This window comes from Rhinichthys klamathensis, unplaced genomic scaffold (genome assembly GCF_029890125.1).
Source record: "Rhinichthys klamathensis goyatoka isolate OS25496 unplaced genomic scaffold, OSU_Roscu_1.1 h1tg000121l_1, whole genome shotgun sequence".
Taxonomy (NCBI): Eukaryota; Metazoa; Chordata; class Actinopteri; order Cypriniformes; family Leuciscidae; genus Rhinichthys; species Rhinichthys klamathensis.
This window is the reverse complement of record NW_026606658.1, coordinates 1,179,827-1,202,819: the sequence shown is the minus strand read 5'-3', so window position 1 is coordinate 1,202,819 and position 22,993 is coordinate 1,179,827. Positions and strand designations below refer to the sequence as shown.

At 38.2% G+C, this 22,993-nt stretch overlaps 2 protein-coding genes across 9 annotated transcripts in view; one reads left to right on the top strand and one right to left on the bottom strand.

Annotated features, from left to right (window-relative positions):
• The window catches only part of calcoco2 (calcium binding and coiled-coil domain 2), a 120,851-nt gene extending 112,590 nt beyond the window's left edge, over window positions 1-8,261 (bottom strand). The window contains exon 1 of the mRNA XM_056255484.1: window positions 8,256-8,261. The gene's annotated coding sequence lies outside the window, so the exon portion shown is untranslated. The remainder of the gene's footprint in view (window positions 1-8,255) is intronic.
• Window positions 1-22,462, top strand: part of mrtfab (myocardin related transcription factor Ab) — a 38,477-nt gene extending 16,015 nt beyond the window's left edge. For 3 of the 8 annotated variants that reach the window (XM_056255474.1, XM_056255473.1, XM_056255478.1), the window contains 16 exons: window positions 5,332-5,397; window positions 12,043-12,098; window positions 12,185-12,260; window positions 12,905-13,051; window positions 13,427-13,587; window positions 13,910-14,026; window positions 14,133-14,386; window positions 15,137-15,308; window positions 15,601-15,996; window positions 16,600-17,517; window positions 17,620-17,823; window positions 18,088-18,186; window positions 19,979-20,119; window positions 20,262-20,348; window positions 20,473-20,533; window positions 21,052-22,462. In XM_056255474.1, the coding sequence (XP_056111449.1) occupies window positions 5,332-5,397; window positions 12,043-12,098; window positions 12,185-12,260; window positions 12,905-13,051; window positions 13,427-13,587; window positions 13,910-14,026; window positions 14,133-14,386; window positions 15,137-15,308; window positions 15,601-15,996; window positions 16,600-17,517; window positions 17,620-17,823; window positions 18,088-18,186; window positions 19,979-20,119; window positions 20,262-20,348; window positions 20,473-20,533; window positions 21,052-21,602 (3,506 nt within the window). In that variant the 3' untranslated portion in view covers window positions 21,603-22,462. Of the gene's footprint in view, window positions 1-3,496; window positions 3,947-5,331; window positions 5,398-12,042; window positions 12,099-12,184; window positions 12,261-12,904; window positions 13,052-13,426; window positions 13,588-13,909; window positions 14,027-14,132; window positions 14,387-15,136; window positions 15,309-15,600; window positions 15,997-16,599; window positions 17,518-17,619; window positions 17,824-18,087; window positions 18,187-19,978; window positions 20,120-20,261; window positions 20,349-20,472; window positions 20,534-21,051 lie in introns of those variants that run through there. The other 5 variants (XM_056255476.1, XM_056255472.1, XM_056255471.1 and 2 more) reach the window with 5 other exon arrangements.
• Window positions 22,463-22,993: the final 531 nt, after the last annotated feature.

Genomic DNA, 22,993 nt, shown 5'->3' with positions numbered 1-22,993 from the left:
TATAAAAACGAGAGTCGTGATTTGCAGAGATGCCGGAAAGTAGGGCAGGAGGTAGAGAGGTTTGGGTGACATGAGTTCAGAAAGATGTTATGTAACACATTCAGAAAAACAGGAGAGCTTGGACGTGAACCTCTCTTCTTCACTCGTCTCTCTCTCCTCCCATAACCTCATTTGTTCAGTTTAATCTAACGTCCTTTCTGCACTTTAGCAACATATAAGTCTGGCAGCTGGCCTGATTTTCTGTGTACTCTTTTCGTTCCTTCAGATTTTCACGCTTATGAAAACTTGTTTCTGGGGCCCAATTTGGATTAAATTGAGGAGATTTGTTGTATAATCCTGTTTTGTGTGTCTGGCTCTCATGTGCTTATCATTTTGATGACTTTATGGCTGTAGGATGGATCTCTTACGTCATTGTATAAATGAAGGCTGCGTGAAAACTGGTCTTCTAGGAACTTCTGGCTAGTGCTGGAAAATGAAGTAACGATGACTGTTTCTCCAGTAAGTGATTGAAAGCAGAAAGGAAAATAGCAGCAAGAAAAGTGTTTTAATGTGGTGTAAAAGAAACTGATTCTCTGAAAATATAACAGTGTAGATGTAATAGAAAATCAACCTCTCCATTTTGGGATTGAGGAAATGTTTTCATTACTTTAAATATATACTTCAAAATAATTAGAGGTTATGGAAGAAGCTCAGGTTAATTTAATCTCAATATAAATGTTGTAAATGCCAAAGCGGATGTGACCGCTGCAAAAACTGTATCAGTTCTGTATCATAAGTTAACTTTTAATGATCAACCAGCATTTATTCTAACAGTCATAAAGAATTGTTTGTATTGCTTGTAATAAAAACTACATTGCATTACTCATTTGGGTGTTTTAGATCTGTCTGAGAGCCAGTTGAACTTTGGTTTTATTATCTGTGGTGCTTTACTTGATAAAGGTGGTGTTTTGTTCTTCACAGTGACTTATGGGCTTAGCATAGACTTCCTCTGTGGTCAGTCGGCACTTCGCAGTGCTGGGCCTTTCTGGTCAATGACAGCATGAGCGTCAACTGTGATGATGGCAGCGATGAGCTGGTGGGCTAAAAGCAGATCACGCTAATGTTTTTGTCTCTGGGGATTCTGTGCATAGTGACCTTCATTTCCGTATAATATGATAATATGACTGTTTATCATTAGAGCACACATTTTCATATTTAATCTGAACGAAAATTATAGTGGCCAAAAACATATTTATTAAATGCTGAGTTTTTTCCAGTCACCTGATTAAAACTTTTTAAAGGAATGGTTCACCCAAATATGAACATTCAGCCATCCTTTACTCACTTTCATGTTCAAAAACCTATGTATCTTTTTTGGTGTGAATAATTTTTTTTTTTTTTTTTTTTAATGGAGAATTTTTTTTTTTTTTAGGGTTGTAATTGTTTTTTCTTTTATTTATTTTTTCTTTCAGAAGAAAGTCACAGGTTTGGAATGAGTGTAAGTAAATGATGACAATTTTAATTTTGGGGTCAACTATCCCTTTAACTCTTTCCCCCTTTATTGATGGAATTTTCTGACAATATTTTCCCTTTTATATGGTAGAGGGCACTATTACGCATCTTCTGAAAGAGTACAGAATCTCCAGATCAAAACACTAGCGAAGAAGCAGAGACGAGCAATACATATGCGTAAGCAATGCTTTTAATGTGATCATCAAACATATCAAAACTGCCTAAGGTTACCGAATGAAATGTCAAACCCATGAAGAGGTTTAGGACTGTGCAAGCTTTGGGGGTGTTGATGGACGCGATCTACTCAATCTATGTTTTGATCATCGTTCTGTACCCAATCCGGGCATAGACCTTGACAAAAACGGGATTTTCTTCAATGTTGTTTTATTTTATTAAACTTACCCACATTCAAATGTTGATAAAAAAAAGAATGCTTGAACCCTAGAATAAAATGTTGTTGTTTAAAAGCAAAATGCTGGCGGGGAAAGAGTTAAGTGAACAACACATACTTTATCCAAATTTACAAGTCCCATCCTTTAGTGTTTTGTTTTTTTGAATATTGTTTTTGTGTGTTTGTTAGAAAATGTGCGTGAGTCATGTTTGCAAGAACTCTAGCGGAGGGTAACCCTATCCAGTGCTTGCACAGGTGATACTGAGCTGAATATAGAGCCTTTTGGCCAGCTGGCCTTACTATTTAAAACTGAGAGAGGACCCGGGTGGGGGGATTAGGGGCTTCGCCAACTGTCCAAAATGTGTGGTGTATGTGAGCCTGACAATTCCTGACAGGCAAACTCCTGTACTTTATCTGCCAGAAAGTATAAGGAAAGGTCAAAGGAAACCGACATTCTTCCTGTGACCTCCTTCCTTCCACTCTCTCTGCTCAATCATGTCACCGGGACTCCCGAGAGCCGCGCATGACACCATTTCTGAGAGCGTTGTGAGAGGTTTCCATATTAAATACCTTGTGAAATGTGAACTGTGTTTGCTGTTAGCATGTAATATGTGAGAGGGTTGATCTGTTCCTTTTTTACGTTTAATTTTTCACTTGATGTGCATGTGAGAAACACCAATTAGAAGCAGTTTGTGAACATTTTATGAGAACATTTGTTGTCTTTCAACACTAACAATGAGAAAAACAAAAGTATATACATAGAATTTTATCTTTTTACATTTTCATGAAAAATGAATGACCACAAATTAATTTTTCATTTAAAAATATTATAATCCTGAAAATAATGTATCATGCTTTCCACAGAAATATTAAAGGGTTACTTCACCCAAAAAATCAAATTCTGTCATTTACTCACCCTCATGTCATTCTAAACCTGTAAGACTTTCGTTCATCTTCAGAACACACATGAAGTTATTTTTATTGAAATATGAGAGTTCTGTCTCTCTATAGACTGCTATGCAACTACCACTTTGACGCTTGAGGGTCATAAAGAGAATGAAGCACTTTAGTCAAAATTTTCAGAAGAGACTTGATCACTTTATATGATGAACAGATAGAATTTAGGCTTTTATTCACATATAAACATTGATCAGCAAACATAAACAGAAGGTCAACCGAACCTGCTGGACTTCAGCTCAAGCGTGCTGCTTAACACGAGAATGAACCTCATTGGTTCTTGTGGAAGCTCAAACGTGCTGCGTAACACGAGAATGAACCTCATTGGTTCTCGCACGTCAAGTGAACATGCTTGAGCTTCCATGTTTACCATATCTGATGTGTGCGTTGATGAATGTATATGTGAATAAAAAACAAATTTCAATCTGTTCAACATATAGAGCTCAATTAAATATTCAAAACTATAGTAAGTGGTTGGTTTGGGTTTTTGACCCAATGAAATGGAGCTGAGTGAGTGAATGGTGGTCTACCATATTGTAGAGCGTAAACGAGAGGCAACAGCTGAGCTGAAGCGAGCGTTCATTGGCACTCAGCGGACCCTCCTCTGTGTTTGAGGGTGAGAGTCATGCTGTTCTGTGAATGTCTTCTACTGAGTGCAGAGCAGGCTCTGTGCTCTGCCGTCCTCACCTTTGTGCATTTGCTTCATTTTCTGCCTCTGCGTGACGCAGTTGCGGAGCTTCTGCATCCATCTTTGAGAATAAAAGAGGACAAATAAGAGGATCAGATTTTGGATGAGGAAGAAACCAAGTGGAAGCTGTCTGTTCTCCATTTCTTTGATTGGAAACGCTGTAAATACTGTTGTTGTGGACTAACATACCTTGCACCGAGCAATCCATTTTCCTCACTTTTGGACCATCGATGGAATATCATTTTCGACTTTGAGACTTTTGCAGAGACTTGCAACACTGGATACAAACATGCTGGACACAAACCACTGCCTTCACATTGATACTTCCTCTTTTGAGGATCAACCCATCCAAAATGATCAAGAGAAGATGTCATGGAGTCTGGACTGTGACAATCATGCATATCATAGCCTCAAAGAAGGTGGGCTGTGTTGTTTTTATGCTTTTCCAGAGTATAAATACACCCTCCAGGTGTGCACCCAACTTAATACCTTGAATTTAGCTTCATTATTTGCTCATCCCGAATCTCAACACGTCAGACCTGATTATTCTAGTGTCTTAGTGGTGAGATCACCCCAGCTGCTCGTACAGAGCCAAGAGCGAGCACCGGTTGACCTGCAAACTGTGCCAGGCCTAGGGATTTTGTGGACGGTCAGCAAGAGGCGCGTTTAATTAAGACCCCAGACACACAGGCTCTTGGATTAACCCAGTTGTCTGCATGATTTGAGGTTTTTTTTATTTCTTTTGTTTCAAGATCTGAATGTTGACGCCACACTTTCCAGGTCTCCCACAGAATTTTCCAGGCTGGCAAAGAGAAGATTTAGAGAGTGTTGGCATTTAAAAGTGTCTTATTGATTTACAGTATCAGGCCAGGTTGTTGGAGAGGTGCGAGAGGGCTTGTGTTTCTTCTTCAGTAGCTACAAAAATAGTGCTTAGCAACGCTAAGGAGTGGGCGGTCAAAAACAGCTGTTAAAATGAAGTGAGAATAGGAAGAATTAAGAACAAATAGTGGAACTTCGTTCAATTTGCAAGTGAGAAACGGAGTGGGTGTTCTGGAATTTTATGGGAACTTGTGACAAAAAAGGGGTCCTAATTTAAAAGACCAGGGTTCACATCCTCACAGCTGATCACCAAAACAGCTACTGGTTTTGTCACCTTACACCCTTAAAAATAAAGGTTCCAGAAGGGAGTGAATGATTGGTCTAGGCATGCTGTACTACAGTAATTTAGCGCAGACAGTGTTCTGGTTTCATGATCCCCAAACGTAGTGGCTGTGAAGGTCAGAACAGCTGACTAGTGCACACAAAGCAATGCCATGTGGGTGGGTGATGATGTCATTGTGTCAGGATTGACAGGTGCACACCTCTAAAGCGTCCTGGGATGCCATCAATACTCATGAGCCACATCCTTTCCAACGTGACATTTGACAATGGTACCGTAACGGCTTCTTTTCACAGAACAAAGCAATGACAACAAATCTCAAAAGCTGTCTACACACCACCACCCTCTTTATAGTCATTGAGCAACCTACTCAATGTGTTGTGCCTGCATGCAAGTTCCTGATTTGGAGAACGCCTATTGCCTCTCGTTTGAAAAAGTGGTTGAGTGTTGGTAAAACGGGAAGTATGAAAACCACCCAAACAACCTCAAAATTCACTCCTCAGTCCCTCCCATCAGCATTCACCCTTTAGTTCAAGATACCGAAAGAGGGCCGGTTGAGCTCTTGTCTTGTCTATGTTATAGTCATCTCGCTGCAGCCGTCTGTCATTCTCTGTATCTGAACCCTTTTCCTCTCTCCCCATGCAGTTCTTCAGCTCAAACTACAACAAAGAAGGACGCGAGAGGAGCTGGTCAGTCAAGGAATCATGCCTCGTAAGTCACATTTTACTCATTTAGTTATGTCGAGCATCACACGTTTATATATATATATATATATGTACTTGCAGCAAATGGAGATTGCAATGTATTATGCCATTTTGGGAATGTTTGTGCAGGCTTCATATATTAGTATAAGTATTTGGACACTTAAAAATGTATGAATTTCTGTGCATTATATATCAAAATATCACACTAATGGCGTTTATTTTATAGTAATATAGCACAAACACTTCAAGCAAAACATTAGAAGTTTCAGGTAAAACAAATATATTCTGCAAAATTAAGCTTGTGGTTAATCCTATAAAGCCTATTGTATCGTATTTGATACATGAATTTCTAAGGCCTCAAAGTTATCAACATGATCAAAACTTTGCTGGAAAAACTGTTGTATACAGTAGATCTATGATCTACTACATGCCTTCTGCCCTGTGATTTGATAATTTATACTTTTTTAGCAAGCCTTTTACTATAATTGTCAATGTCCACAGTTAGGTTGTGGTACATGCCATATAAATAGCAACATCTACACTAAATTGCATATATGTGCTCATTTTGGGCCTTTGAATAAAATTTAGGTGTTTTTTCCCTTCTCGAACGTTAGCTCCATATTCTCACTATATCATACTATATGAATCATAAAAGCCTGATATATCAAAGATGTTTAAATATATTTTTAGATATAAAGGTTCAATAAAGTTACATTTAAAAAATAAAAATAAAAGATTTTTCTGACTATTATTCCATATGTCAGACATGCATGGTTAATCAAATTGTTAATGTGTTAAACTTCACTTGTGGAGGAGACTTTACAGAAACTGACTTAATATATCCATGGAAAAATCCCTTTTGGACCATTTGATTGAAAGTAATGGGGAAAATGGCTCTCTGAGTGAAGCTCCAGCATCATGTTTTCATATGCCACTTGCATTAATATTTAGTATGTAATGACATTCAGACATTTTTAAGTGTGACTTCTTGAAGCTGTATATAATCAAAGCAAGGTACACTGACAATATTCTTATATATTTATGTTCCACAAATTAGCTGCAAAACATACCCACAATGACAGGCAGACTCCTGGTATGGGACCGGTTTACAATTTTTTTTGGTATGTCAATAAAGTTGCTGTTGTGGTGCTGCTATAGCCACAAGTATTTCATGTTAGTGTAGTAAAGGATATTGCACCATTCAAATAAATAATTTCAACAATGCTTATGTAGAAATCAACGCCAATTCAAAATAAAAAATATTAAGCTATGCATGTTTCTGACAGTATATCCATTATAATGCATGTTGTCGAAAACACATGCATTTTGCATATAGGCTCCAGCTGGTATTAATTGATGGGACAGTCCACTAGCTGTGGTCTAGCATGTCCTCAATAGAAGACTTGACTCTTGTTTGCTAACACACAGTCATTGTGAAAGGGCCTGTTGTGTTATCAGGTGGATCTACTTCCCCTATTGTTTCCACTTCCTTATTCTGTGTTCTGCTCATCAGGCAAGAGGATTTGCAGTCTTCACACTGTGCTTTCTATGTGGCCTCTGTGGAAAGGAGGAAGTTCCCCAGCAGCTTTAGCTTTGCTCTTTAAAAGCGTCAGCCAGAAATTAACCGTTTATTTAGCTTTATACAGTATAGCACTTAAGCACTTACATTACAATACTAATTTACAAAGCACCATTTTGCAAGACATTAAATGACATGGCATGCACATTTTCATGGCTCATGTTAAATCCAAAACCCATCCATTACAGCACACATAAGATAGCAGGATTATATTAAGATTTCGTTACTGTTTAATGTAATTGTATAAGGGTAGCTGACACATTATGTGTCCACTGACTTTATCAAAGTTTTTAGATTAAAATTGATATTGAATGTCTAAGGGAAAGTTTATTCAGAGGCCACTGCACTGGTCTAACTAAACATTAGTACTACGTACAGTGGAGAAAATAATTATTTGATCCCCTGATGATTTTGTAAATTTGCCCACTTGCAAAGAAATGAAGGGTCTATAATTTTTATGGTAGGTTTATTTTAACGAATAGAGACAGAATATCAAATAGGGAGTCACGTACGTCTAGAAGGTCCAACACATTGCTAGTTTCTGGGATACTGATAACTACACTGAACAAAATTATAAACGCAACACTTTTGTTTTTGCTCCCATTTTTCATGAGCTGAACTAAAAGATCTAAGACTTTTTCTATGTACACAAAAGGCCTATTTCTCTCAAACATTGTTCACAAATCTATCTAAATCTGTGTTAGTGTGCACTTCTCCTTTGCCGAGATAATCCATCCACCTCACAGGTGTGGTATACATTCAGTGTAGGATTAACAGCCAATACCTGTGTTTTCAATTGAAGCACTGTTATACTAACGGTCACATCTGTGACCGTTAACAAATTTACACGTCTTACGAGCAAAATATATATGCAGGAGTATAATTCTCAAAATATATCAGTAGTAGACCCTTTAAAGAATGTATGTACAACATATGATAGCTCTATCTGTTAATTAAGATGTTTTACATACTACTTTATGTAGTAGTCTGAGGAAGACATCTTCTTCTAGATGTGCAAGCAGGAAGTAAACTGATCTGGGGTCTCATTTATAAAGCGTGCGTACGCACAAAACGGGGCTGGAAACGTATGTATGCCAGTTTCCACGCAAAGGTTGTGATCTATAAAAAACAAACTTGACGGGAGAATGTGCGCACCTTTAAGCAAACTTTGAGCCGTGCGTACGCACGTTTTGGAGACGGAGCAGTTTGGCGACACCGATGGTGAGCTGGAGCTAAAGGTCTTTTTAATCACTTTTAGACCGACATTCTAAAGAAAATTATACATACAGTATACAGAAAGATAATACAAATATAATTTCACTCACCAAGCCTATCACATGAAGCAAACATCCATCCCTTTTTAAATGTTCATCCCTTTGTTCTTTAGTGAAACTGACGCAGCCTATCTAAAACCGTAAATCTTCATTATAATCATAAATACAGTGTTCTGTGAAATATGTTCACAATAACAGTTTAAATAAATAAAACTATGTTTTACTTCTGATATAAACATTTAGATTAAATATGCCATTCTGATGAATGGAGTTAGACACTTAAATTACATGAAATCATTACTGAGAAGTTACAACATTTTTTTATATTCAATGAATAGAAATATTTGTTGTGGATGCAATGCTTTCAAACACTTTCCCTCTGTCACGTACACTTTTAGTAAGGATTCTACGCACAGTTTTATAAATGAGACCCCTGGTCTTGTGACCTTTCACACCAGTCACATGACATTAATAGATTTTAATCAGGACAATCTATTTTTTCATTTAAAAGTTGAATTTCTTGCCCAAAGCCAATAACAACATTTTTAGAGCTTCCAGAAATAAGTGGGATTAAACGGGTTAATCCTATAGACCAATTTTCAGTTGGTAAACATGGTGACGTTTTTATGTGGGCGGAGCTTAAGTGGTGGCAGAACGATCCCTCTGGCCGCTTCACTAACGTAAAGTCTGCAAGTTTTGTTAGCTTGTTTTTAACAATGACTGGAGAAAATCCGATTTTATCTTAATGTGCAAGGTCACTCACTGTCCAGGACCACGATTGTTATTTGCAAAAGTTAATTTTAATCGGACGGAACCAGATTGGCCGACCCGTACACTCATTGAGGATCTGACAGGACTAACGTTAACGTTACCTCCGGTTGAGTGGCCTGACTTCTACACCTACCTGATAGAGAAACGGAGGGCATGTAAATCTTTAGATGCCTATAACTAACTATGTGCTGAATGGTCATGTACAAGACTTGTGTGGTACGATCTGCAGTTCTGCCTAGCCAGCGCCGAGAAGACGACAATGTAAAGAGGGACATTACGGTGCAATTTTAATGAGGCGAATATTTCTAGAAATAAAAAATTGCAGATAAAGCATATTCATTTTTCATTGATTCTTGCACCCAACAACACAACAAGATGACATTTAATAATAAGAAGAATAATTTAAGATCCTTATTTTGTAGCCGAATCTGTGCTGGTTTGTATTTGCCGCCTCCAGTTTTCCCTTTGTTCTGCCACCAGCTAGTGCCGTGACGTAACTGTGACGTCGGCTGAAAATTGGTCTATAGAAAATCTGTGGAGGGAGCTGAAACTTCGAGTTGCAAAGCGACAGCCAAGAAACCTTAAGGATTTAGAGAGGATCTGTAAAGAGTAATGGACCAAAATCCCTCCTGAGATGTGTGCAAACCTGGTGACCAACTACAAGAAACATCTTACCTCTGTGCTTGCAAACTAGGGTTTCTCCCAAAGGGTACTAAATGATGTTTTGCTTGGGGATCAAATACTTATTTCGCTCACTGAAATGGAAATCAATTTATAATGTATATAAAGTGTTTTTATGGACTTTTTGGTTGGTATTCTGTCTCTATCCGTTAAAATAAAGCTACCATAAAAATGATTGACCTTCATTTCTTTGTAAGTGGGCAAAATCAGCAGGGGATCAAATAATTATTTTCTCCACTGCATGTATTGTAAGGGGATTTACAGTCAAAGACCCAAAACCAGATATGATGAATGAAGACTGTTTTAGTTTTAAAGTTTTACTGAAGATAGTTTGCAGTTTCATCAGGCAGAAGTCAGCTTCAAGACTCGCAAGGATTTCGTAGGCCGCCCCGCTTACAGTTACAAAGATCACAGCAATTATACCCTTCACCAAGGTCTAAGATATGTCCTTGCTTCAGGTTGAATGATTCTCATTGGCTAAGAAATAGATAAACATAGTAATTTTCCACACATAAACAGATAGACTGAAGCATATCTCCACCGATTATGCGTCTGACACTCGGACCCTGAAGTTAGGCACGTCGTGACCTTCCAGGTCGCAGATTTGGGTTGCTGGGCGCCAGCATGTCCAGAACAAGAACTCAGTCAATCTCCAATAAATGCCAGTGGTGCCTTAACCTGTACCCAAAAAGACTAACACACACACCGAGACACAGCTTTTCCAAGGTTGGATTTGGCCAGGCTCTAACTATAAACAGGAGAGTCATCTCAAAACATCAAAATAATATGTTCTTTCTCTCAAGGAGAGGACACTTTAATATAACACAGTAAAGTAAAGCTTTCACTACGAAATGGTCACTCAAACTATTGGTTTCAATGACCCTTGTAACCTAGTTGTCAGGGTACCCTAGAAAAACAGATGTATGTATTGACACGTTTAAACAAGTCCATAATTCATTTCTGGAAGCCGGGCTAAATGAGCAAGCACTGTTACTGCATTCAGATATCAAATACAGACATTACAGAATACATGAAAAGAACATTTTAGTAAGCACACTAGTAACTTCTATAACAAAGTACAATCTCATAAGCCTAGAGAAGTCATTCAACTCATGTGATATTTAGAAGGAAAAATATTGATTATAATCAATAGAAAAATAGAAGGAAAAATATTGATATAATACCTTGATTATAATCACTCATTACATATACATTGGATACATCACTGGATTCCAGAATCCACCCCCTTCAGTATCATCATAGGGAGGAATCTTGAATCTTTTTTGTTTAGGTCAGATTTGTATTGTCCCCATTATAAACTATCAAAAGCTTGTGGTCGTAAGATTTTTAAAAAAAAGAAGTCTCTTATGCTGCATTTGTCAAAAACACAGTAAAATAGTAATATTGTAAAATATTATTACAATTTAAAATTACTTTTCTCTTTTATTATGTTTTAAAATCTGATTTATTCCTTTGATTTCAAAGCTGAATTCTCAGCAGTCATTGCTCTTGTCTTTAGTGTCATCATTTTAATATGCTTAAATCGTACTGACCCCAAACTTTTGTACAGTACTGTAGGTTTATTATTGCGAACTTCTCTTGCACAGCGAACAGGCGGATGATCATTGCTAACCATAGCTTGTGGTTTTGGAAATTTCATGAATTTAGTTACCCAAGCTCAGCTGTTACATCACATTCTTATTCTGTGTTATACCTTTTACATTACAGCAGTATACTTTACTACCAATATAGGAATATTCCTGTCTGGTATACTGTAAGATGACTAGTGGTAAACTGTTTAGCAAAAATTATAATTACTATTAGCAACTAAATTATTTTTAAGTCTTTAAAAATATATAGATTTTGACATCCCAAGTACATTTTCATCCATGCAGATGGATACACACACTTGCTGTTATTATACTGACCTCCCTTTGTTCTTTCAGCAGATGATTTGAGAGTCTGATATAAGTGGATGTTCTTTCTTTCTTTTTTTTTACGTATGACCTTTCGGAATGACCTTTTAATGACTAGTTTTACATTCTCCACATAGTTCCTCAATATCGAATACGAGACGTTGGCCTAGATGTGTACAGATACAAGAGTACTTGATTACTTGAAAAGACATAGCACTAGCAGTAATTGTGAGAAAACACAATATGTATTGGGCAGCTGTTTGGAGTAGTTTAGCTCTAACATTCTGGTGTTTTAAAATATCTCCTGCACCCGATCTTGAATAATCGGCTGATTAATCTATCGAGTACCTGACAGTCACAACGACCAATATGCACATCAGTCCCTGCGACTGAACATCAGGAAGTAAGTGCATCTCTCTTTCTGTACACAGCTCTGAAGAGTCCGGCCGCCTTCCACGAACAGAGGAAAAGTCTGGAGAGAGCACGCGTAAGTGACTTTATCTCTTTTTTCACTTGCTTCTCATCTTTGATTGACACTTTTGTTGACAGTTGTTTTCTCTTTTACTGTTGCAGACTGAGGATTACCTGAAGAGGAAGATCAGGAGTCGGCCAGAGAGGTCAGAACTGGTCAGGATGCACATCCTAGAAGGTTAGTGTCACATCATTCTCTTGAATATTAAAACAGAGTAATATTAAATGATTACCATATTTATTTATTTCAATTATCTTTTTTTATCTATTGCACGTCATGTTTCTGTTATGTAATTTCTGCCTCTTGCAATGGACCCTTTTCACAAAATGAAAAAAAACTTTTGTTAATAACTGTGGAAATGCATCATTACAGTCTATTTTTTTAACAAACGGTTGTGCATTTATAACACTAAACTTTTTTTGTTATGTTTTGCATTACATTTCATAAAACTAGTTAACCACTGTAATCAATCCCTCTATATTATGCTATTAGAAAGCAAAATGTATATCTTTGTTGTAGTTTCTATTCACCACTATATAAGTTTGCCCAACTATGACAACTTCCGCTTCTGAGCACCCCAGAGTTTTGGAAAAGGTCCATAGCCATTATATCATCTTGACCTGTTCAGGAGTGAAGGAGCTGTCTGTAACTTCTATATTCTTTTGTATTATTTTTCCCTTTCTGATACTATAAAAACAGGTAGCTGATCAATATGCAAAAAATACTAATTGAGTCAGTAGACTCTCAGATGGGAATTTAGGTGGTATTTACATAGAAGGAAGTGATTCAGTTGTTAATGATTAAATTTGTTTCACCCACAGAGACCTCAGCCGAGCCCTCACTGCAGGCCAAGCAGCTGAAGCTGAAGAGAGCTCGATTGGCAGACGATCTCAATGATAAGATCTCTCACCGCCCTGGTCCAATCGAGCTAATCCACAAGAACATCCTCCCTGTGCATGCGCTCATTGGTTAGTCTGTAACCACCGTCACAAACAGTGTTTATGTTGCACGCACTATTACAGCAATGTCAGCTTTGTTGGTTGCCGTTTAAGCACCATAAGCATTTTCTCCACAAATGACACTAATGCAAATCTATTATTTGCAAATTTGACAAAAGCAGGAAACTTTAACTACATTTCTTGTCAATAACATCCCTTTCATTTAAATGGTGTAACAGTTGAACTTCAGTGAACAAAAAATTTGACAATTTGTTCACTTAAAAGATTCGCTCACATTGATTCATTCGCAAACCAAATATCAAATCTAAGTTTAGTTTTACTATCATTAATTTCTTAAGTGTGTCTATGCACATATCAGACAACTAATTTCTTGTGTATAATCAGGTACCGAGTCTCCGAAGGGTGAGAGCTCCTCATTGGATGAGGACAGTAGTGATGCGCTGTCACCGGATCCTCAGTGCAGTCAGGACTCTCCGTTGGGTCTTGCTCCTCAACACTCCCCCTCTGATATGCTGAATATGAATGGAGATCTCTCACCATCTCAGGTATATTCCTGTTTGTTCAATATGAGATAAATGAAATATTTATTTTGTCCTTTCAGTAAGCTAGAGGGCAGCACTGCTGTACACTTAAAGCGACAGTTCACCCATGATTGTCGTCATGTTGTTGCAAACATGTATGACTTTCTTTCTTCTTTGGAACACAAAAACAGAAATTTAGCAGAATGGTCAAGGCTATTTTTTTCCATTTGGATTGTTCCTTTAAATTTTCTAATTATTATTGATCACAAAGGAACATATGCAGAGTTGAGGACAATGTAATGCTTTTAAGTTCACATAACGTATTTAACCAGTTTATATATCGTAGTTCCTCACTCAGGCCCCTCCTCCTCCACTCGTTGCGTCCGATGCCTCTCCGCCACAGAATCTAACCAGTGAATTTACCATAACAAACTCTTCCCGTCCACCGACGGGACATACGAAGGTAAAGCAAAAGCCATCAAACCTATCATCAGTTTCATTTTTCAGTCTAAACCAATTTCATCACTCATGCTTCTCTTTTTTGTTCCTTTGCTATTTCTCACCACAAGCAGCTGTCTAAGTCCAGCACAGATCGAATCTCTCATCGATCCAAGAAAGCCAAAGATAACAAGCCCAAAGTGAAGAAACTCAAATATCACCAGTATATCCCACCTGACCAGAAGAACGACCGGGAGCCTCCTCCTCAGCTGGACTCTTCGTACGCCAAGATCCTCCACCAGCAGCAGCTTTTCCTTCAGCTTCAGATCATCAACCAGCAACAGCAGCACTACAACTACCACACTATCTTACCTGCCCCTCCAAAGTGAGTATAACCACACATGATATGGATTCATTTTACCTGATCAAAAATACATTAAAAACAGTAATATTACAAACGTTTATTATTTTCTTTTATTGCAACTGTTTTCTATTTTCCTGTGATACCAAAGCTAATTTTTTAGCAGCTATCACTCTAGTCTTCAGTGTCATATGATCCTTCAGATCTTTATTTATTATCAATGTTTAAAACAGTTGTGCTTATTTATATTTGAGTAAACCGTGATACATTTTTTTTCAGATTCAATTGATTAATAGAAAGTTTAAAAGAACAGCATTTATTTGAAATAGAAATATTGTGTAATATTTTAAATGTCTTTACTGTCATGTTTGATCAATTTATTGTATCCTTGCTGCATAAAATTATGAATTTAATAATAATAAAAAATAATATACAAAAATCTAACTGACCCTTAACATTTGAACAGTGGTGTATGTCTGCTAGAGCAGTGGTTCTCAACCCAACCCAAAAATGGGTCACAGATCTGTTTTGATTTTTGTTTTGTTTTGACAAAACATTCCAATTTATATGCAAATAATAAAATGCTAAATCGTGCATAATTATGAAAACAAAGTAAACAGACAAACCTTTGCAACATAAAACAAAATGTGATCCAGAATACATTAAATGCAGGTTACAAAATCTCGGTTCTGAACCAAAGCCACCGTTCTAGAGAAGTGTAGACACAACTAACTGATTTAGCTATAAAACAAAAATAAATCTGTTCAATTCCAGACTTCCTGCTGAAAAACAGCAACCATCCACCAATCTGGGCCCCTCCCCTTCCCAGACTATTTCCACATGCTCAACAGTCTCCTCCAATCAGAATGGGCCCAATCGTCAGAGCCAGCCTACAGCAGGAGGAGCTAAGCCCAGCACTTTACCCCCAAATCTGGATGAATTCAAAGTGGGTAACAGTTGTAATTTATTCACTGATACTAAAGCAATAACAGTGACCACTTAATTTCTTGGGGGATTTTGGTTCCAGAAGTATTTTTCCTACCTACTTTGTCTGTAGTGCTTTAAAAAAATCTTAATATAGATTTTATGAAGAGGTCAGATTTGATCATGAACCAAAACAATATTACAATATTAGTCACAATATTAGAACCATTGGAGAATATGATAGGAAATTTTACTTCGACTGTTGCGCACTACTGTGGATATTTTGAAACTGAACTGATTGATCTCGCTTTCAGGTTGCAGAACTTAAACAAGAGCTCAAACTGAGGGGTCTGACAGTGTCTGGAACTAAGAACGATCTTATTGAACGACTGAAGAACTACCAGGAGCAGAACAATGGATCATCAGCGGCAGGAGCTGCAGCTATGAAAACTGTGCCTGCTCAGTTACCGCAGGTGTCAGTTCAGTCATCTGGTGCCCCCCCACATCAAAACCCGAAAGACACGGCTGCTCCAGTGTCTGCCTTTTCCATAGCGGCTACCACTAGGCTCCACAGCACAACTCCACCACAAATCATGCGCTTCAGCAGCACTAGCTCCTCTCCTCCTGTATCTCCTACCCCCTCCGACCGCTCTCTGGCTGGATTGAGTCCAGATGAGACCAGCTGCAATGGGGATGTGTTTGGAGAAATGGTAGGTCTGTGTGTTTGAAGATGAACAGCAGAAATGTTTAAAAGAAAATTAGGGATATCGGTACCATTTTTTTAATTTATTGTTATCTTTCGATGTTGGATATATTAAGTTCATGCTCATTTCCCCTATTTTCATTTAGATTAACTGGTAACACTTTATGATAAGTTAATTCACACACTTAAATTTAACCTTTAAAGTTTTACAAACTTATTTTAGTATTAGTTCAGTTTTACATCCCTATCATGTAATTTGTACAGATGGTATATAATTTGTACAGATTTGTATTGAATTAGAGATTTTTAACCTAAGAAAAATGTATATCATCAGTGATAGACAAAGTTTTTCTAAATTCTAAAAATTAAGAACTTGGGTAACACTTTATTTTACAGTGTCCTTGTTACATGTACACTACTTACCATAGTAATAACAGTAAATTATGCATAATTACATGCAACTAACCCTCAACCAAATCCTAATTCTACCCTAACCCTATAGTAAGTACATGTAGTTGCTTATTATTACTCAGTACTTTAATGTATAATTACACTAACAATGACACCTTAAAATGAAGTGTAACCAGAACTTGTGTTTCTCCCTTAACAGGTTAGCTCACCTCTCACACAACTCAGCCTGCACCCGTCTCCAGACCACCGGTCTCCAATTAAAGAGGAGTCTCTCGGGCAGATGCAGGCATCCTGCAGCCTTTCTCGCCCGGGTCTGCTGCCAGTCTCGCAGCGTCAGGATCCAGGTCCAGTGGCAGCATCAGGAACTGCCGTGCTTTCTCTGGACAAAGACCAAATGCTTCAGGAGAAGGACAAGCAGATCGAGGAGTTGACACGCATGCTCAGACAGAAGCAGAGGCTGGTGGAGACCCTGCGCTCTCAGCTGGAGCAGGGTAAGCGCGGATCGGCTGCAGAGGTCGCAGACAACATGGGCAATGCTGAAATACCTTTGCTGTCTAACGGACTGGAAGTGAGGGTGAAGGAAGAGGTCAAGGAGGAGATGGACACATCAGAGGACCTGCAGAAGCAAGGCCAGCCCCTAAAAAAGATCCAGACGCAGTGTTCGCAGCAGACTCTGCTCAAGCTGCAGCAGATTCACCGGCTGCAGGTGCAGCAGCAGCAAATGCTCGTGGACCTACCAAACATACAGACCACACAGTTACTGCAACAGCAAAAACAGCAGCAGCAAAGCGACCCACAGAAACTGCAGCAAGAGCAAGGAAAGACACGGGTGTTGCAGCTGCATAAGCAGCAGAAGGCGCAATTACTGCAGCAGCAGAAGTTGCAGTTACTGCAACAGCAGCAGAAGGTGAAGTTACTACAGCAGCAGCAACAGAAGACGCTGTTACAACAGCAGCAGAAGACTCAAATGCAGCAGCAAAAGAAGACAGCGTTACTGCAACAGCAGCAGCAACAAAAGTTGCAGCAGCTCATCATCCAGCAGAGCCAACAAAAGCAGCTACAAACCAATCAGAAGCAGCAGCAGACGCCACAAAATCAGCAGTTACAGACACCACAGGTCAGCGACATTTCCAGGTTTTGTTGGGTGCATAGTGCGCATTTTGTTTTTATGCAGTTCTTGCTGTCATTTTCACGTTTATTTTAATTTTATTTTTTACAGGTTTCACAGGTGTTTATCAATCAGCCATCTGGTACTCAAATTACTACGTCTTTCCCACTGGATCTCCTGAAAGCTCACTCCACACCCACGCTAGTCACTGACAGCAATGGCAACCGTTATCTGATTGCACTCACCAGTAATAGTGTGGAAAGCCTGACTGGAAAGTCTCCTCAGAGCAAATCTAATGGACGGATTACTCTACAGGTGACTAAACAACATTTAAGATTTTAACAATTTCATTTATATATATTTTAAAATGCAATTTTATTCCTGTGATGCAAAGCTGAATTTTCAGCAGCCATTACACTGTCATATGAGAAATCATATATAATATATAATATGATGATTTGGTGCTCACGATACTTATTATTATTATTATTATTATCAATGTTGAAAACAGTTTTACTCCTTATTTTTTATATTTTTTTCCTAATGTGTAATGATAATCCTTGGTTTGTTGTGTTTCAGAGATTGCAGTCAACCCCTAGCAAGCTCCCTAGCCAGTCATCTGCTGATATGGCTAGTTCTGCCAACCAATCACAAGCTGTCAAAGAGCCCATCCCCAAAGTATGTGCATATAACAATGTGGATGTGCTTACTCAAACCTGTTACAGTTCTAAAAAAAATAGCATTTACATGATATGGAGAGCTCTCTGAGAACTTGAACTGAAGTCTTTAAAGAGGCATGAAACAACAAGATGTGTAACAGATACAGTCAAACCAAAAATTATTCAGACACCAGATATAATTTTAGATTTTTTTTTTTTTTACTAGTGGGTGCAGGACACTATAGTTCATTTATGTAAGTTAGGATAGCAAAATAAAGTAAACTGTTACTTATTATACCAAAAAATTCTTCATACAGTGGTCTACCAGAAATATTTCTAAAAAATTTGGGACCAAAAATTATTCAGGCACTTTGACCTGACCATGTTTTGCTTAAGTGTTTTTTCTTTAATTGCTAATGCGACCTTTTTACACCACAGACTGAAAAGAAATAAGCATTGCTTGGTAATTTGTTGAGCTAAATTGATATCTAATTGTGTACTTAAATTTAACAGCTGACAGCTATTCAATCTAATTCATTTGTGAGACAGTCTTAAAGGTCCCCTGACATGAAATTTTCACTTTCTGAGGTTTTTTAACATTAATATGGGTTCCCCTAGCCTGTATATGGTCCCCCAGTGGCTAGAAATTTCAATCGGTGTAAACCGAGCTTTGGCTATCTTTCTCTGCCTTTGAGAAAATGAAAGCTCAGACGGGCTGATATGGAATCTCCTCCGTATGACGTCATACGGAGGAAAGGTAACCTCCCCTTTCTCTGCTTTGCCCGCCCAGAGAATTTGGTTCGCCCATGAGAAAATGAGCTAGGAAGTACGAACGCGCGAGCGCGATTTGAGTTTTTCCTCGAGAGATATCATGGCTTGCAAATGAGCGCAGCATGGCAGTTGATCAGTGTTCGGATGTACAAATGAACACAAAAGTATTTTTTAGTTCCTTCATCCGAGCCTCTGAAGAAACAATGGGTTAATTTTATTTTCTCTGGAAATGCGCCGACACAACTTCCCAAAGTTTTGTATGGTCCAAACATTTCACAGACGATGTTTCCTCAACTTGGGCCAATACAGAGCTGGCCTCGATGAACGTCTGAAAATAAATCATCGAGTTACCAAGCAACAATTTCTGATGTGTAGCCTAATTGTTCAAGTTCAGACAGGTAAGTTAATCTTTCTCTCAAAATCGTTCAATACTGTTTATGCATCAAGTCAAACCAGTGACTAAAATATCAACTTCCCATCGTTTCTTTTAGTAGGATGAAAATAATCTTATTTAAATTGTGAACAAATTATACAGAAAGCGATCAAAGAACAATCTTTCCACACAGCGCGAGTTTATCTGGACAACTCGTTATGAAATCAATGACGCACGTTACACTGCTCAACGAAGCTCTTACTGTATGTACATCATCGTGTTTGCATTGGTGAAAGCATTAGAGAGAGTGCAGAAACTGCAATGCAATGATAAGATCTTCATTCTCGCGATCAACAGACTGTCATCTGCTCAATGCTCATCACGGCAACATTTTATGTGATGGGAATAGATCTCAATACTTTAAAAACTTCTCACGATTCGTTAATCTCGATAGCTGTAATAGTAAAAACGTATAATAGCTGTAGTAAAAGTATTCGAGAGAGTTTCACATGTAATATGTAGCTATTTCATAAGCAAGCATGTCAGCCAATCACAGCAGTGGCTGGTTACACTGAATCCCACAGCTGAATATAAAGGGCTAGGCTGCATATAGTTGTGCTTTATCTCCTCTCTGCTGCTGACTCATGCTGAAATCTCCCATTTCCAGGTTCAGAAAAAAGGGCTCCACTTGGAAACCACAAGTGTTCAGGAGTCTAGCCAGCCAGTGTCCGCCCCACCAAGCTTTGAGCCCTTCTTCTGTGAGGAATCTAACCCACTGAACAAACCCTCTTCACCCCCTTCATTTAAGGTATCGCACATACATTATTTATACTCATAATACTCATGCTTTAGTTTTGTTACCCATTTTCCTTTTGTCTTGATCTTCTTCTTTGCTAAAGCTCGCATTTCTTTTTCCATTTTCCTCTACCCATCATGTCCATCTGTTTTAGGAGGACATTTGCCCAACATTTGATCAACATACTTTGTTCACCCCTTCCTCCCCTAAGCCGAACAAATACCCCCCTCAGCGTTTTAAAGTATGGCCTTCACTCACATTCTTACTTTGTTCTTTTTCTTTTTTTCTCCTTTATTCTTTCATCTTCTTTTTCTGTTTCCACTGTTTTTCTTATAGTAACATTGGTGATTATTCTCTGTTCACAGGATAATGTCTCTAACAACCAGCAAATAGATGATTTGTTCGATATCCTGATCAAGAGTGGAGGTAAAAAGAGTTTTTAAGAGTCTTAAATATACCATTCAGAAGTTAGAGGTCAGCGAGAATTTTTTTTTTTTTTTAAGAAATTGACTTTCATTTGCAAGGATTCTTTAAATATATGGAAAATGACAGTGCTTTATAACATTTCTATTTCAAATAAATTCTGTTCTTTTAAACTTTCTATTCATCAAAGAATCCTGAAAAAATGTATCCACAAAAATATTAAACGACTGTTTTTAACATTGATAATCATAAGAAATGATTTTTGAGCACCAAATCAGTATATTAGAATGATTTCTGTAGGAACATGTGACACTGAAGACTGCTGCCATCACAGGAACAAATTACATTTTAAAATATATTCAAATTGTAATAATATTTCACAAAATTACTATTTTTACTGTATTTCTTTACTGTATGATCAAATAAATGCAGCCTTGGTGAACGTAAGAGACTTCTTTAAAAAAAAAAAATATATATATATATATTAATAATAATAAATCCCTCTTCTTTCCACATTGCAGAAATTTCATCTGGATTTAAAGCCAGTCAAGACCCCTCCCTGTTAGACTTTCACTCCAGCCCACCCACTCCATCCCCACCTCCTCCCCTCCACCTCTCACCACCCACACATCAGCCCGACCCTGTTCCCGCTCCTTCCCAGCAGCTCCCCGACACCCAGGACAGGCCTTGCTCTAGAACTGTCCACCTCGAGGACTTCCTGGAGAGCACAACCAGTGCTCCTCTCCTCGGAGTGGAGCCGGACGGCCCATTGACGTTGATCGATGACCTCCACAACCAAATGCTGAGCACTTACAGTATTCTGGACCATCCCCAATCTCCAATGGACACCAGTGACATGAGCTTCTCACCCCACCCGGCCAACCTGGACTTTGAAGACCCCACCCTGGATAGCATGGATTGGCTGGATATACCCGGGGTAGGAGGGGGCAGTAATTGTAACGGCGGGGGTATGGTCCTTGCCCCTCTCAGCTCGCACACCCCACCCAGTGTATTTTCTGCAGACTTTTTGGACAGTTCAGATCTGCAGATCCACTGGGACTCATGTTTGTAGCTTTTGGTCTTAATTGCTTGATGACACACAATTTAGCACCTTCAACCTTACTGTGTATAGGCTGTACACAAAACACTCCATTCGCACATATGCTGTTTCTTATGCTGAAATTTGTTTCTTCATATTCCTGTGCCGAATGGTATTTAAACAGTTCCTGTGTCTGATAGGTCCTCTTATGCACTGAATTTTAAGTTCTCATTTACTGCATTATTCTCAAATGTTTTGCATCACATGGCACTGCTGCCTTTGCCAACGGAGAGACCAATCTGGACCCTGACACCAACTTCTCACACCTTCGACAGCTCAATTTAACCCATACTTTGGTCTAGCTATTAGACCAGTTGTCCATGCTGGTTAGGCTAATTTTTCACTTTAAGCACACCAGTTAGTACAATCTCCTCTACATATCTTTGGCACCATTATAGTGTTGCTTCTGCCCATCTCAATAAAGTTATGACCTCATGACCATTATATAAGGCTATTTCTGCTCCACAGGTTTCACACAGTCACTTGCATCGACAAACTAAATGGAGGAAAAATATGAGATATCATAGACCTCCTTGATTTTGAACCCTTTTGGCATGTTAGTTCTTCCAACATTGCACTTAAGCTGACCCGACTGGTGCTCTGGTGTACACGACCCAATTTAATGGGCTCTGCAGGGAACCAGGTTTGGTGACGTTCACCAGATCTCTATGCATTGCTGTACTTTAGGATCATGTATTGATGAAACCTTTGTTCTTTTCCCTCTGATTGTGTAGCGATTCGCTGGTGGAGGTCAGGGCTGGGGTTCAGGTTTCAGAGTACTTGGAACTTCTTGTTTTTTAAAAAAGGAAAAAAAATAAAAGGAAAAAAATGCAGTGTGGAGTGTTTTGTTGTATTTTTGTTTTAAACTTACATATACACAGCACAATCACTCACAATGGACATTCTGCTATTGAAGCAAATGGGATTTTTAACAGTATTTATATTTAGATGTCTTCAAAATTATATTGAAAATAAAAACCTGAAAATTCAACTAGAGTGGAGCTTGATGGGTGCCAACTTATGGAGCTAATAATATGACAAAATGATTTGAATTTGAATTGTGTAAATTTGAATTATTTGCAAGTGTAATCTAACAAAACTGAATTTTAAATAGTTCTGAATTTGAATTTTTTTGGAACGAATATTGAACATCTGAAATGTAACAAACTGAAAGGTTTTTATGGCTGAATTTTATAGACATGTATTTTCAAACAGCTAGTTTTTGTGTTCTGAATTCAAATACTGCAAAATTTCAGTTTAAAAAAATACGGATTCAAGTTTTCAAGATGAAGAAATTCGGGAACGTCAAATTCAGTTTTCTAAAATTCAATGTCAAAAATTCAGGTCTTACAGAAAGTAGGTCA